The 15,747-nt window shown below is 40.8% G+C and overlaps 3 protein-coding genes and 1 long non-coding RNA gene across 6 annotated transcripts in view; 1 reads left to right on the top strand and 3 right to left on the bottom strand.

Moving 5' to 3' along the window:
• noc (no ocelli) overlaps nt 1-8,086 on the bottom strand; it is a 142,445-nt gene extending 134,359 nt beyond the window's left edge. Inside the window, exons 1-2 of one of the 2 annotated variants that reach the window (XM_070208831.1) lie at nt 7,991-8,086; nt 7,816-7,889 (exon numbers count right to left, since the gene is read on the bottom strand). The gene's annotated coding sequence lies outside the window, so the exon portion shown is untranslated. Of the gene's footprint in view, nt 1-7,815; nt 7,906-7,990 lie in introns of those variants that run through there. The other variant, XM_070208832.1, reaches the window with a different exon arrangement.
• On the bottom strand, nt 3,776-4,582 carry LOC116651446 (uncharacterized). Of its 2 annotated transcripts, none has more exons than XR_004304442.2 (2): nt 4,236-4,582; nt 3,776-4,172 (listed from the first exon to the last, which is right to left on the bottom strand). It is a non-coding gene; the product is annotated as an uncharacterized lncRNA (long non-coding RNA). The 2 variants fall into 2 exon arrangements; XR_004304443.2 differs by having other exon boundaries at nt 3,776-4,145.
• Nucleotides 8,087-8,109: 23 nt separating the features above from the next.
• twe (twine) lies at nt 8,110-10,379 on the top strand. Its single transcript, XM_002057556.4, has one exon. It carries the CDS (start codon nt 8,532-8,534, stop codon nt 9,837-9,839), a length of 1,308 nt encoding a protein of 435 aa, XP_002057592.1. The 5' UTR covers nt 8,110-8,531; the 3' UTR covers nt 9,840-10,379.
• Nucleotides 10,380-11,219: 840 nt separating this feature from the next.
• EndoGI (Endonuclease G inhibitor) lies at nt 11,220-12,613 on the bottom strand. Its single transcript, XM_002057557.4, has 2 exons — nt 12,450-12,613; nt 11,220-12,389 (listed from the first exon to the last, which is right to left on the bottom strand). The coding sequence occupies exons 1-2, from the start codon at nt 12,534-12,536 to the stop codon at nt 11,394-11,396; spliced, it is 1,083 nt and encodes a 360-aa protein (XP_002057593.2). The 5' UTR covers nt 12,537-12,613; the 3' UTR covers nt 11,220-11,393.
• Between the last annotated feature and the right edge of the window lie 3,134 nt (nt 12,614-15,747).

The raw sequence follows: 15,747 nt of genomic DNA, 5'->3' as shown, positions 1-15,747 counted from the left end.
ATTCTTAATTTTTCACTCTGTGTAGAAAGAAAATATTTTTAACATAAATAAGTATATATATTAAATAAGTATATATATTAAAATCATATTATTATATGTATATATTGCATTGTTTTATACAATTTAAATATTGCACATTGCGTGATGGAATTATGGGTCAGGCATGCTTTCTTTAATAGTACTGTAAATAAAAGACGGTCAATTAAGCAACCTTTATGATAAAACCCAACGGGGCTTTTCAACTTTTTGGCCAACTATAAGGTCTCCATGGATTGAGCATTGCGTGTCTGATTCGTGGCCATCTCGTAGACGTCATCTGAGGCACTTTTGACTATTTAAAGTTAAGCTGCTGCAACATTGGCGAATGCACTTCTCGTGTTCCATCAACCATCTCTCATCAGCCAGCCGTACACCTTGGCTTCCAAGTTAGCTCCCCAGCTGTGTCTACCCATTTCCACTTCGTTTCCCCTCTTTTTCCACATTTTGTGTATAAACGATACGTGAGCCGTCATCAACGTGGGCAGCGTGTGGTGCTTTAGATCTATGGGACTGGCCACTTCCCTTTTGTGGGGTATACAACGGAACCCCTTCCACCCATTCCCCTAGTATTATTGTTGTTGCTGTCATCTATGTATGTGTGTGTTGGCTCATATTGTAGGTTTGTAACGTTTTTATGATGCCTGGCGGCATGTTAAAATTGAAAAACGCATTTGCGTGATAAATTGCAATATTTAACACACACGCCGACACACTCACACACTCACACTCCACACACACACACATGGCAGACATGAGCACATGGCAGCTGTAGCATGTGGTGTCCAGTTGTAATTGCAACAACTGCTGCTCCGTCTCCATCATACACACACACACATACAGAGAGACTCGGACTCGGAGTCCGAGTCGGACTCTCAACTGGCTCCGGCATCGGGGCATGAGTTATGGCACCCGTCAAGTCTGCCGCGTTGTTGAATGTGGCGAAATACGAGCGTATAATGCAAACGCCATTGCATGCACAGGCACACACACACACACACACACATACACCTACACATCAACAATAACACACACACACACAGTTGCAAGAAAGCAGTTAACATGTTTCTCCTTCAGCTTTTTCTTGTTTCAAGCCAACGCGACGCCGCCTGACGATATGAGTTACATGCCGTGCTTAATGGCATAATTTAAAGCTGCAAATTTTGTCATAAATTTTAAAATTGATTACCACAACGGCGGCAGGGGCAGTAATGCTTGTTCTTCTTGTTATTGTTGTTGTTGTTGTTGTTGTAGTTGTTTTTGCTCGTTAGCCGAACATTGCATGCCGCCTGATGGCTACATTGGCGGCGGTGTTAAATTGTGTTACCTCTGCGAGTGTGAATGTGTGTGTATGTGTGTGTGTGTATAAGCATAGCTGGTGTCGGTGTGTGTGTGTGGTGTGTGGCCATAAAAATTACACACTTTACCTTTTGTTTTAGTCATTTTTCTTGCTGCTAATGATTTTTGATAAGCCAGAGTTAGAAAAAAGTCGAAAATAAGCCTTTCAGAAAGATCAATTATAACCCAAAGCTAATATGATTCAAATGGTACATCAATCATTATTGCCCTAAGTTTCACAACCAAATGAATATAAGCATTTTCATATAATATAAGCATCCACAAGAAGACTAAAAAGAATCAGAACCCGAGTACAAAAACTTACTAGCACAAATTAATTAATTAAGCTCTTACACAATCTCAGCTAATAACACCTAAGACCCGGCGAATATTGACACAAAATATTATATAAGATCTCAAAGCGCTGATCAAAATAAAAATAATAATATTTTTATATATATATAATATTGGCATACAAGATATTAACCAAGATAATTACTTTCATCTAATCACGATCATTGAAAGTTTGACTACGGCAGAAGGAAGCATCTCCGACCCCATAAAGTATATATATTCTTGATCAGCACCAATAGCCGAGTCGACCTAGCCATGTCCGTCTCTCTGTCTGTCCGTCTGTCCGTATGTATGAACGCAAGGATCTCAGAACCTATAAGAGCTAAATACTTGAAATTTTAGATGTAGGTGCTCCTAGTGCCTGCGCAGATCGAATTTGTTTCCCATAATCAATAACTTACTCCGTTTCCAAGCAATCGATAAAAATCGATATCGATATCCTGTTTTTTGGGCAATTTCGGTAAATAATAAATCGAATATATATATGCATTTGATGTTGGAAGAAGAGGGTTCAGGGTATCCCATAGTCCGGAGCTCCCGACTCAGTGTTCAGGGTATCCCATAGTCAGACAGCACTTTCACATGTTATTATTGCAACAGGGTAAGGTGTTGACAGCTTTTCAGCCCGGTGATGGGACAAGCTTCAGAGAGAGGTCAGACTAGTCTGCTCGCATCTGTCTGCAACCGATCGATACATCGACTAGTGTAGCAATTGATTTGGAGCTTTACAGTTTCCAGATTCAGGTTACAGTGAAGCTTCGAACCGTGTACGTCCCAATTACAATCAGTAATAAGCCGCAGAGCTTTATTCTGAACCCGTTTACGTTTCAAAAAAGCGGCCATTACCCAAATCTGGGCTCGGTATCTCCATGAGGGCACGATGACATCGTTGAATGCTGCTCTCTTACACAGCAGGGTGAATTTGGATGTATTGCACAATATTGTGGCCTACAAGTCAGACGCTTATCTAGGATGATGCCCAGATACTTTGTCTATCGATCCGTCTGCATGACTTTGTTTAACTTTTCATATAGCTTCCATATGTATATTCGGTCAAAAGTTGAAAATGGGTTCCCCATCAAGTGCACTTAATCTCAATTAGCATTAAAAGCCAAGACAATCTTGACATGTCCGTCTGTCTGTCTTTCTATCAATCCGAACGGCCGTCCATCTGCATGAATAATAGTTCGATCTTAGATTCATTAGATGTAGATACTTGAAATTTTAGAAATTTTTTTCTTTGTTCTTGGATCAGGCTTGTAATACTGGTTTTTCAGCATATCTGGAGACTTTCGAAACAGATGCCGAATATTTCACTTTTCCCATACGCCCTCACGCCCCGCCCTCCACGAAAAAACTTTTCTATTTACAAACATTTGGCATCTAAATTGATACAGAACGGACAAGAAGTCCCGAAGTAAATTGTCGAAGTATTACTCAAAGTTTGGGGACAAGGCAAGATGCTGGGCTGTCGTAGAAGGAAGCTGGAACCTAGTAAGATCATCTTTACACTAGGGTCAGGGTATCTCCTAATCGGGCACCGCAGATAAGACCACTCTTTATTGTTGATTTTAAAGATATCTTACAAAAACAAGGTGATTAAGAGGTTCACCATGTTCATAATAGATGAGCAAAAACTCCTAAGCAAAGCTCACTTTTTACTGACAGCTCCAGCAAGTCCTCATAAATGAAAAGTCTTTCAGTAGGATGTAGTGTGAACACCTTGACTTGTCAAATGATGGATAATTTAAATTGAAGCAATTATTATTTAAAGTTGTGTAGCAGAAAAGTAGCGTTTTGGCAGATGAATTGATTGCATCATCATCAAAATCTTCACCCCCTGGCAAAGTGTTTTGACTGGCAGATGCGCCAGCAAGGTGAACTATATAATTAGTGGACATATAGTAAGAAGCGATGAGCAGAAGCCGACAAAGCATGCGATATGGTGTGACTAGGACGGTGAAAAACTGGCAATTATGAACAAGTTGGTATAGCCGACAGATTATAGACTTTAGGTGTAACCCAACAAAGGGAGAGCAGCAGAAAATGGCATTATACTAATTTAATTTTAAACGAACACAACTGCTGCATATAATTTATATAATTGTATAGACCCCAGGCAAGACTATTGATGATGTTATCATACTATATACGACTCTTATCAACAATTTCCGTTGGCAGCTGCATTCCGTTCGGAACTGGACTTGGCTTGACTCCACTTCCTTTCACTCCACGCGTTTCGCCTTGGCTTGTTCAGTTAATTATAATGTATCGCTTAATGGCCACACTTTGTGCCTACAGACACATTTCCGTCTGCCTGATTATTAGCCATGTATCTAGATGCAGGGTCGGCAGGCAGCCGGGTAAGGGGCGTAACCAAATCAAGCAACAACAAGGCCAGGCCAACAAACTATCGACTGATAAAACAATTTACTCTCCTTCATCTGTTTCGTGTGCTCAACCAAATTATGGTTACAAAATTTTATGCAGCCATTTATTTCACTCACAGATCGCAACACTCGCTGCTCCTCGTCCACATTATACTTAAAGCGATCGCTTTTAATCAGTGGGCAGCTCCGCTCCCAGTACTTGTTTTCAATTTGAGTCCAGCAAGGGGAACGTGCTGCAGACAGGCGACTTGATCATTCAAAGAAAATTACCAAATTATACAAATTAGCTGTAGCTTAAAAAAGGAAGACATTTAAATAAGTGCCTCCTGCGGCAGACTCTTTCCATACACGATATTGAACCTGACAAGTCAAGGAGGTTTTTTTATTTAATATGCGGCAAACAAATAACAAACAAATGGCATACTCCATAACATTTACATTTTACAACTCCTTCAATGGCTGGCCACATAAGAATAGCTGCATATAACATATGTATCATATTGTCAGTTGTCTGGCGTAGATGGAGAAGACGGCTGCATAAGCGCACAATTATGCGCATAAACGTTTCAAACTACTCGTACGCTCCATCATTAAGTCTAACAGACAATTTGTCAAAAGGAAAACAAGAAAAGTAACACGAAAATTTGCATAAAAAATAACAAACAACTAACATTAGACAACACACACACACACACACACACGAATTTGCATGTCTGACCGACTAAGTTGGCCAACAGCAACAAGTTAGCTACCAATAACAATTTTCTACGAACGTCTAAAGATTGGCGCTGGTTATGCAGGTAACACAGAAGCACAGGCCCAACTGCAATTACCAAAAGCGAGCCACAGAGATATCAGAGGAGATCGGCCAAGCGGCAACTGCCAACCGCCAACTGGCAACTGCCAACTGCCAACTACCAACAGCTAAGAGCCAAGAGCCAAGAGCCAACAACCAAGCGGCAAATGCTGTTGCAAGCAACATGTGCGTTTGTGTCTGCAACGATTAAGTAAAAACAATTTACACGCCTGCCTGCCAGCCAGCCAGCCAGGCGGACAGACAGCCGACGAAGACGTGAATGTGGACGGGACGTGGACAAGATCCAGTGTCCGTCCCGGTCGTGGCCCGGTCTCTGGCCACAGACGTGTGGCGTTAATATGCGTCGCTCTGGCTTAGCTCGTTGCCAGCTCCGGCTTCATGTTAGTGCTTCCTTTTGGCATCGCCAACATGTCAATTATATCGTATCAAATTAATAATTGTACGCGCCGCGCACATGAGCGCAAAAAACAACAACAACAACAACAACAACAAAATAAAATAATATATATACCTATCCATGTATAGTATATACACATATATGTACAGACGTGTGCTTAAAAAATGCTATAATAAAATGATGCACGTCTTCGCCCCATTTGCCAATAAAGTTGCTTTTAGGAGCTGCCAGTTGTTGCCACTAATCGTGGCAGACAGGCATACACAATACACGTATCTATGTGTGTGTGTGTATGAGTGTGTGTGTGTGTGTGTTTCGACTTTTCCAGTAGCCTGTCAATTTGTTGTTGTAAGTGAGGCTGAAGAGAAACGTTTGAGTTTCGATTTCAAAATCTACTCTACAAGATTCCCAGCTGACACTTTTGAAAGTCAAATACCAGAAGATACTAGTGAATGTTGTCAGTTCTTAATTTAGCCATAATCTCGGCTTAATTTAGCCATAAAAGTCCGTACTAAGTATGCAATAGGGCTGAAACCTTGCCTTGGAGCCCTAAAATGATTAAAACAATATTTTGATTTAAATTTTCATTTAAAGTAATTTTTTTTTTTTTGGCTGCTTTCTTTTATACAAAATTGATATCTACCCGAACCATCTTGATCTCAGCTTCTATTAAAAGATACGTTTAAAGTGCATCGAATAAGGAACAAAATGTAGTCTTGTTGTGAGAATATTGAAGCGGTAAAATAAACCTTCGTTTAATAAACCTTTGAACCGCACTTTCCAAGAGCATTGAATTTTGCAAGAAACGTAACAATTAAATTTTCTAAAAGATGTTTGAAAATAAGTTTGAAACCTATAATTCACAATAAAACATGAGCAGATTTTCCTCCAAATTTCCAGTTGCGCGGGGAACGTAAGCACGTATTAATTCAGTTCTTGTGTAGGAGTTTGAAGCAAAAGTTACAACTTATCCCGTAAATCTCTTCCACTGAGAAAACTTGGATTCAGCGAAAATTGTGAAAAATGTCTCAAAGCATTTTTTGCATAGATCTTTCGAAATGAATTTGAGCACGACACGTAACCCAACTTTGACTCCCATTTCCACCAAGGAGTACGTTTTTCGAAAAGCGTGAAACACCCCTCAAATGAATTTCAACAAAAATGGAAATGAATTTGAGGCCAATCGAATGGTAAGCAAAAAAGGTGCATTTAAACATTTTTTCCGCCATTTTTCCACTCTTGCGGGTGGAATTTCCCGAAACCCGGGCTTAACATGCAACTGCATGCAGTGCAAATTTCAGCTTTCTAGCTCGTCACTTAGTCACTTAGTCTAGTCACTCAGTCAGTCAGTCAGTCAGTGAGTTAAGTTGAAGTTACTTTTCAATTGCTTTCAGTTGCTTTGAAGTTCTGAATACTAGACCCAAAAGAAGTTGCAGTAAAATGTTGGACTGTGGACAGTCAAAAAAACTCCCTTAAATAAAAATATATTATCGAATATATATTACAAAAATGTGTACAGGCATTTTACATGTCTGCAAAGCAGGTCACAAAAAGCATCATAAGTTATCCTTGTTATCCGAATGGTTTATCCAATAAGAATCAAGATGACAATAAAAATCTGGCTCTATACTGTATATAAGTCATACAAAAAACAACAGTAAAAAACGTTTCTAAAAAGCAGATAATCGATAAATAGGGCCCAATCCGAATCAAAGTATTTAAATTAACAACTAATAAAATTTGATTGCGGACAAACACAGGGTATCTGTCAGTCGGCTGCTTTTCTGTTGCAAGCTAACAAAATCAACTTCTGTATCAAAAGCTTGCAAATTAATCAACAATTTTAGTGGTTTTATTGAAATGTACCAAAAACACGACAACAACACAAACTGGTTTCAACGTTGTTGTTGTTGTTGTTGCTGTTGTTGTTGTTGTTGTTGTTGTTGCGTTGGCGTCATTTGGTTGTCTGTGCAAAAGCTAAAACGGTAATTATCTTTTGACAGCACTTTGCTTGAATTTGGTAATGACATCCAGCCGCAGATCGAAGGCGATGGAAACGGCGACAAAAGCGGCGCTTTAGCCGAGCTGACAGCTGAGGTTAAAACGTGGCCGATTAAAATGACAGCCAGCTGCTAAATAACTGTTCGGGCAAGACTTGGCCAAATGACACAAACGTGCTCGTCGAGGAAGAAATAATGCATAAAGTATATATGTACGTATGTATGTAAATGATTAGCCTTTAATCGGGGTTCGATATGTCGTAAATGAGACTTCGGATTTTGGATCATTATATCATATTACGGCTTAAGTATTTCCTTTGGCTTAAGTATTTCCTATTAGCAGTAACTGAAGTTCTTTTAGAATGCATTCGTAGACTTTGCTTAAAGTTTCATGAAATGGCCGCTTCACTCGCATTGTGTGTGTGAGATATTAAACACACATCTTTCTGTTGTAATTAATGTGAATTGTGAAGAATAGCTTACCTGGTTTTTCCTTTCCCTAATGATTGTTGCTTTTCTTTAAACTAGTTTTCGTCCACGTAATCTGCACACTTTTGCTATTGACCACGAAATGGTGTAAGAAAAAAAACATGTTAACTTTTTATTGTGCAAGCCCGAAGAGACATTTGCATCTTATCCTTTATGAACAAGAACTTACTCCACACCAGTATCTGAATGACCCTTTTTTTACTGGGTCTAGACAAGTGACTGCTTGAAATCCTCTAAAATTATAACAGCACAAAGATTTACTTCAAATTTGATGTCTATATTTCTCACAAAGCACAAATCAATTCAATGTGGTGAATTTGAAAACCAGCTGACACTAAAATAATGAAAGTTCAAGATCAAACTATCGCCCACCTCTAACGCGCTCTGTTTACCATTCGGCAAGTGCGCGCGTGTGCGTGTGCGTGCGCGCGTCTATGCCTGTGTATGTGTGGGGAGAAAGATGAAAACGGCGCCAACGATAAGTGACATTCGGGCAAAGAGAGCGCGAAAATCAGAGAGAAGCAGCAAACGAAAGAAACGCCGCCAATCGAGAGGCCATTAAAAATTGTACAAACATTCAATATAGAATATCCAATTGCCAAAAGATCATAAAAAAAAGCTAAGATCGCGATCGGGATCGTTGCAGGAAACATTTCAAGAAAATCGTTATCCGAATCCGAAACTGAAACTGAATCTGAATCTGCAGCGGCATGGCGGGGAAGCGGCTTAGCCTGATGCTGGAGGAAAGCGGGCACGAGCCCGAACAGCTGCTGGCGTCAGATCGCGACAATCTGGAGAACACCAAGCCGAGTTCGGCGAAGCGCCACAAGGCGAATGGCAAACTATGCTCCGAGTCGCCATTGCAGCGCATGCTGCAGCGCCAGACTTCCGGCAACTCGAGCATCCTTTCGCCGATCACCGAGCTGTCGCAGAACATGCGTGACACGCTGCTCGATGGCGGCGGCACGCCAAAGTCGAGCACGCTGCGCAGCTTCAATAGCGTCTCGTCCAGCTACGACTCCAGCAACTCGCTGGATGACGAATACATGGCCATGTTTGAGCTGGAAACGTTGGAGCAGCTGCCGCTGGCCAAGCTGCCTGGCGATTTGGATGCACTGATCAGCGGCCAGCTGAAGACTAGCGAGCACGAGGCAACGCCTAAGAATCGTTCCGTACGTCGCTGCCTGAGCATGTCCCAGCAGGATTCGCTGGATGCCATGCCCCCAGAGCAGTGCAAAACCACATATGATGCACAACTGCAACACCCGCCCGCTACGAACCAAATGCGCAAAGTCGTGTCCATGAACGATGCGGACATACTCAATGCCCTGGCCGAGGAGCCGGCACTGATCGGGGATCTGAGCAAGCCGTGCGCCCTGCCCGTGCTGCTCTCCGGCGTGCGGCATCGTGACCTCAAGACAATATCATGCGAAACCCTGGCTCGTCTGATGCGCGGCGAATTCGCCGAACTGTTGGGCCATTACCAAATAATCGATTGTCGCTATCCGTACGAGTTTAATGGCGGTCACATTCGTGGAGCGCTAAACCTTTATACACGCGCTCAAATCAAGGATGCCTTTCCAACGGAGGCAGCTGACCAGTCCGGCGACCAGTCCGCCGGACAGCGCCGCATTTACGTGTTCCACTGCGAGTTCTCCTCGGAGCGCGGCCCAAAGCTGCTGCGCTATCTGCGCAACAACGATCGCCATGTGCACACCCACAACTATCCCTCGCTGGACTATCCGGAGCTCTATCTGCTGCACAATGGCTACAAGGAGTTCTTCGCCAGCTACATGGATCTGTGCGAGCCCTGCAACTATGTGCCCATGCTGGCGCCGGCCCACAACGAGGAGTATCGTCTGTTTCGCGCCAAGACCAAGTCCTGGCAGTGCGGCGATAGCGACGGTGGCGACAGCGGCATTGGCGGAGCAGAAGCCGGCAGCGGCAGCGGCAGCAGCTCATCGACACGTTCACGCACCTTGCGTAAGTCGCGCTCCCGGCTGCTCTACGCCGAGTGATCCAAAATTGATATCAATTCCCCACCCCCCACCCCCCAAAATATATAGGTATATGTGGATAGGTGAACAAATTTAACCAAAGGACGCAAATTTTAAGTTCCGTTTAGTTGCGTTGTCCAAGTTGTGTTTAAGTGGAATTCTTGTATTTGTTTAATTTGATTTTGAGTATTCTGGTTTCTTTTTTGTTGACGGTTCTAAAATGTTTTCAAAATGTCCTCTAGTCAGTGCAACAAAATTCCTATTTAATTAACTTTTTTTTTCTTTTGTTTAGTTCTCAAATTTTCCCTATATTTAATTATATTAATATAATAATAAAATTATTCGAATCAAGACTGTAAACGAAACAAACAGTTCCCAAGTCTCGACCAATTCGCTTAAGGTATAAATATATCTAAAATTAAGTAATCATTAAGCAAACTTATTTGTGTAAAAAAAAACAACTAATGCAGCAAAACTATTTTCGGAATTATATAGAGCTTATTTCAAACAAAAATAATTTCAAATCGAAAATATATTTACCATAAATTATATTATTTTAAACTGTACAGAAGCATTTAAGTCTCCAACTATGCGATCTACTCGATCCTTCTCCAGATCGGAGCACTGTCAGATTAAGAATTCTTCGAAAATTAGAAAACTTTTGTCTTTTTATGTTTTTGATTACACTTAAGAGTTTTGCCATGCTTAGACTGGAACCAAGTCTTGTCATATCGATATGCTATATAATATTGCTCCCATAGGAACAATCTATAACTTTACTTCTCTACTTACTTCTTCGGGGATCCGCTATAGAATAGAGCAGCATTTGGATTGTTTCGGAAATATGACGACTGCAAGGGCAATTTATCTTCAAGATATCGCACATAAATGGCCTTTGTTTTAGCTAATAAATAGTCTAAACGCATTTGAAGGTAAATATGTGTTCATTTGAGCACCTTGGCTTGCAATACTTTCGCTTGCCACGCCTTTGGCTGCTGCAGCGGCCTCTGCGGAGAGAGGGAGAGAGATAATAAAAATGAAATATTGCCCGAGTGTGTGCGGTGCAACAGCTCTCCGGAGCGCTCCATGAAAATCGGATAGCACACATATTTTATGTTGGCCGACTCGGAAAAAATACATGTTATTTATTGCCAACAGAGGAATATTACGAATATTACACGCGAGAGAGCGGCAACAACAACAACAACAACAGCAGAAAGTGCCAACTTTCACCCGACAGCGAGGCGAAAGAGACATATCGAATATATTTATGAGTGGGCGGCATTCAAATGAATATTGGATAAATCTGTTGACCGACAACAAGCTGCATATAAATCCTGAATGGCTTTATCTATGACAATTCATTAGCCGGAAGGAGCTAAAGTGGAGCAAACGAAACGATCTGTTTAACAATAATATTTTAATTGCCGGTTTATTCTAAAGAACAGCTTAAAAATTTATAAAATGCCATTGCTGCATTAGCTGCACTCATGCGAATTGGCATCAGCCTAATAATAATTACAATTTGGAAATGTTTTCTAATATGAAAAGTTACCAATAGAGATTGCATTCGCATTACTTTTGCGGCATGTTGAAGGGCGCCTTGAAACCCGCCTTGTTGTAGAACTCCACGGGCACTGAATCATCGCCATCAAAGAAATCTGAATCTCGAGCACAGCACGGACCCAGCTCCCTCTTGACAATCATATCACCCCAGAAAGTAAGCATGTTGCGCTGCAGCAGCTCATCGCGGAGCTTGACAATCCAATCGTTGTATTCCCATGGACCATAGAAGCCAGCATCGCTCTTGTACTCCTGCAGCAGCTCGGCGGCCTTCTGGTACTCAACATCCGTGGGCGTGCCCTCGAAGAGCAGCTGCCAAACGACATTGCGTGCTGCCTGGCCAATCTTTTCGACATTCTTCTTGTGTATCTCATCCGGCACAATGACGGTGGTCAGCACATAGCGTTTCATCAGGTCGCGATAGTCGCTGAGCGGCTCCGTCTTACTTATGTGCGCCTCAAAGTCGCCCGTCAAGGCTGTCGCATTATTTGAGTCACGCTCGATCTGATTGCTGGCCTCCTCGTCGCCGCTTGTTGCGGCCTTCTCTGCAGCTCGCACCTTCAGGCTGGCTGCAAAGGGCGCCACGCAACCGGCATGCGCATAGAACTCCAGCGGTGGCTCATCGTCGCAGTCAAACAGATCCGAGTCGCGGGACCAGCAGGGTCCCAACTGCTTGTGCACAATAGTGTCCCGCCAGAAGTCGATGAGTTGTCTTTTCAGGAGCTCGTCGCGCACCTTCACTATCCACTCGTTGTAGGTCCAGGGCCCATAGAAGCTTACGTCACTCTTCAGTTCTTCGAGCAACTCGCCAGCTTTTTTCTGTGACTCAGCGTCGGGCGTCTCGTCGCTGAACAACAATTGCCAGATGACGTCACGTGCCGCGCTTGCGATTCTATTGAAGTTATCCTTGGTGACCTCATCGTCGACTATTTGATCTATTGTTACGCGAGTCTCGATCAGCTTGATGTAGTCCTTGAGGGGCTCTTCCTTGCTAATGATAAAATCCCCCTGAGACAATATAAAATTCTCTTTTAAAATCTCACATGGAGAAGCCGACTTTTAACATACCTGCACGGGTGTTGTGGGACTTGTTTTTGATGCTGTCGTCGCCATTTCGTTGTCTGTTTCTGAAATTTCAGCTTTGCGTTTTAACATTACAGATAATTCAAAATATATATGTTTATATTTTTAGTTTTTATCATTTTACGTGTATTTCACCACAAAACACGAAATAGCACTAAAAATAAACAGAAAAGCTTAGACAATTAATACTCCTCCTTTTAACAGAAATGCTCCACAGTAACGCGAATTCAGTACTTTTAGTATTTTTTGTCAGGCTGGTATTTCTTGATCAGACACTTCTGGTAACACTGACTTCTATTAACAAAAAATATTCGTGCTTAAGGGTTTTACGGTTGTCCCCAATTATAATCAACTAATTAAATTTAAAGTTAATTGCGTAATAGTTAATTCTACAGATATACACAACTACATTTAACAGCGAGTGCGTCTTAAACCAAGTGCTGCTCTCCGCCCGAGTTTCGTCTGAGTCCCATGCACATCTCGTGAAAAAATTTGAGGTTACAACATTTGACCACGGCAGCAATAAGCCAAACGTCGTGTTAATGCCTCCTGCAAGCTATAAATTGCAACTTATATTAAAAATAAAACATTTCTAATCAGTGTGCAGCAGCGAACCAAAACTGTAGTCAAACTAAGGACACAAAATCAATTGCGTTCGTCTCTGTGTGAAAGTGTTTGTGTGTGCGTGAAATTCCATTTATCGTACCCGAAAGCTAACGAAAAAGTCTTAAAGTTATACTCAAATGTGTATGGCAATTGTGGTAAGTACATAAACAAAAAGTCCATAGTCAAAAATAGTCCAAAGTCAAAGTATTTAGGCCGTAAAATATACTTAAAACTGTACAGACAGACATATGAGCATAATTTTATTTATACGTATTTATATATACACTATAAATCGTATGTCATCGTCTGGATAATATACAGAATTATCTAAACTATTTACATATATACATTTGTTTTGAATACTCTTTTTACCAATGCAATCGAACTTTACTCTCATTCGCTCTCGCTCTCTCTCTCTCTCTCTCTCTCTCTCTGACCAGCCTGTAAATGCAACTGTATGTGTGTATGTGTGTGTGTGTATATAATTTGTTCACATGCACTTCAGCCTGTGCCTATCCAATACACTGGCATGGGAACGAGTCAAAAGACATCCGATTTTTTCTGAAATGACTCCTTTGTTTGATTAGTTGGTATTTTAATGATACTTTGACCCAATTGCCTGTAAACGTACGTACGTAGGTTTTTATGTACACAGTTGAAAGTATATGTCTGCAGTGGATTGACCCGATTACAGTTATGGTGAAATGTAGTGCAACTGTAAAACTGGGACACCTATAGCAAAAGCAACAGACTGAAGAGATGCGAAGAGAGAACAGCTTTTAGCCAGATATGCACATGCTCTATACATATGTATGTATGTATGTACATACGTCAGAACGTTCACTAATATCTAATCTGTTAAATGCTTAAACAAATTTATCGTATCAACGCCAACTGTAAAAAGAACATTCACCAAACAAAATCGCGACGCAAAAAGATTCACTTAAATCTGAGTTGGGCTAAAGATAAAAAAATCAGAATCGAATCAGTTGAATTTTGTTCCGAACAATTAAAGACGCGTCACGCATTTTGTCCGCAAACACAATTTATTAACAGTTTTTATTGTTCGAGCATTACTTGTTGGTATGTGCAATGCGCAAAATACTAAATTTAAAGTATTTTTTTTTTAGCCTATCTTTGCTGTAGACATGTGTAGAGAAACAAATATAATTTCCCGTTTGTTTTTGTCTTGTCTCCATCATACATACAAACAACTCTTACATAAAATTCTCTTTTCAATTGCGTCAAACCACAAACATTCACACAACTAGCACATTAACAGGTGCACGGCAGTAAAGGCATAATTCTACATACATACATACATTCGCCTCTTCATCTTCCCCCAGCCAGAGAGAGGGAGAGCAACAGCTGATTGTAATTCAAAAAACCGTTAGCCCAAACGAATAGCGTATACTGAATTAACTTTACTCGGTGCATGTTTGATTTCGGTTTCCGTTATGTACATTTTCTGCATCTGTTTTCTCCTTGAGCAAGTTCAATGATATGGATGTTGATTTTGTTGTATTATTTATTCTTGATGCACAATTAAAGGGGGATGTGATCCGACGGACCCAATCAAACACACTTTTATTTTGTTGCCTTTGTCTTTCTTTCTTTCATTCTTTCCGCCAGTTTGAAATTGGACATCAATGTATGTATTTACTTTTGTTCTACATACATATAATAAATAAATAAAATAAAATAATCTTTAGGTAAATGTTTCAATTTTGTAAAATATTCATTTAATAATTATGGTTCTGACAATTGCAAGAAGTACTCTATAAGTATATATTTTTATTGTAATTATTGTCACGTTTACGGAAGGCGTGCGAATTTCGCCAGTGTGTACAAGTCATATCTAAATATAGAAAAGGAAGAAGAGAAAGGCGACTAAAACATGCAATACTTACAACGTCAGTCGCCGTTATTTGCTTGCCAAATGGTGGGTGTTTGGAGGGGGGCAGAGACAGAGCTAGAATAATATGTCACTGAAACCACCAGCCAAGTCTAAATATAGTTGTGGCTGGCTCCCAGCTAAGGCGAACTGCAGGCGAACCGACGACAAATTTCGACTGGATAACCTTGTAAAGGGTTCGAGCATGTGCATGCCACGTAGATATATGTACATATGTATTAACAGAGCTCTTGAACCGCAACTTGTTCGTTGAGCATTTCCTTCGAAACAAACAAATCATAATAAATGTACACACACACATACACGCAGACACAACACGTCTCTGCTCAAGCATTGAGGCGAATGCGATAAAAGCTGACGCATTTGTCGACTCAAGACGTCACCAAAATAATTGCTTTGTTCGTGAGCCACAACAGCACAAAAGATTAGCCGATAGCCAGTCTAACTGTATAATAGGCTGAAGGGTACAAGGTTAGTTAATATAAAAAAAGTTAAAATTTAAAATCAAAATCAAGTAAATAATTTCATTTTAAAATTGAAGGTTTAGTTGAGTTTAAAGTAAGACCATATTTGAATAAATGTGCTCTGATGATAAATGCTCTGATGATAATGAGTGTAATAACTGTCTCAAGTTATAGTCTTATTCCACTGTTCACATTTCTCACACATTTGTGTAAAATGCGGCCTGTACGTTTTTCCATAAGCAAACACATTTTTCAAAAATGTGTAATTTCGCCCCGAACATTTCGTGTTATTTGCGAT

Source organism: Drosophila virilis, chromosome 4 (assembly GCF_030788295.1).
Source record: "Drosophila virilis strain 15010-1051.87 chromosome 4, Dvir_AGI_RSII-ME, whole genome shotgun sequence".
Classification (NCBI taxonomy): domain Eukaryota; kingdom Metazoa; phylum Arthropoda; class Insecta; order Diptera; family Drosophilidae; genus Drosophila; species Drosophila virilis.
The sequence above is the reverse complement of the archived record's forward strand: the minus strand, read 5'-3'. Positions and strand labels throughout refer to the sequence as shown.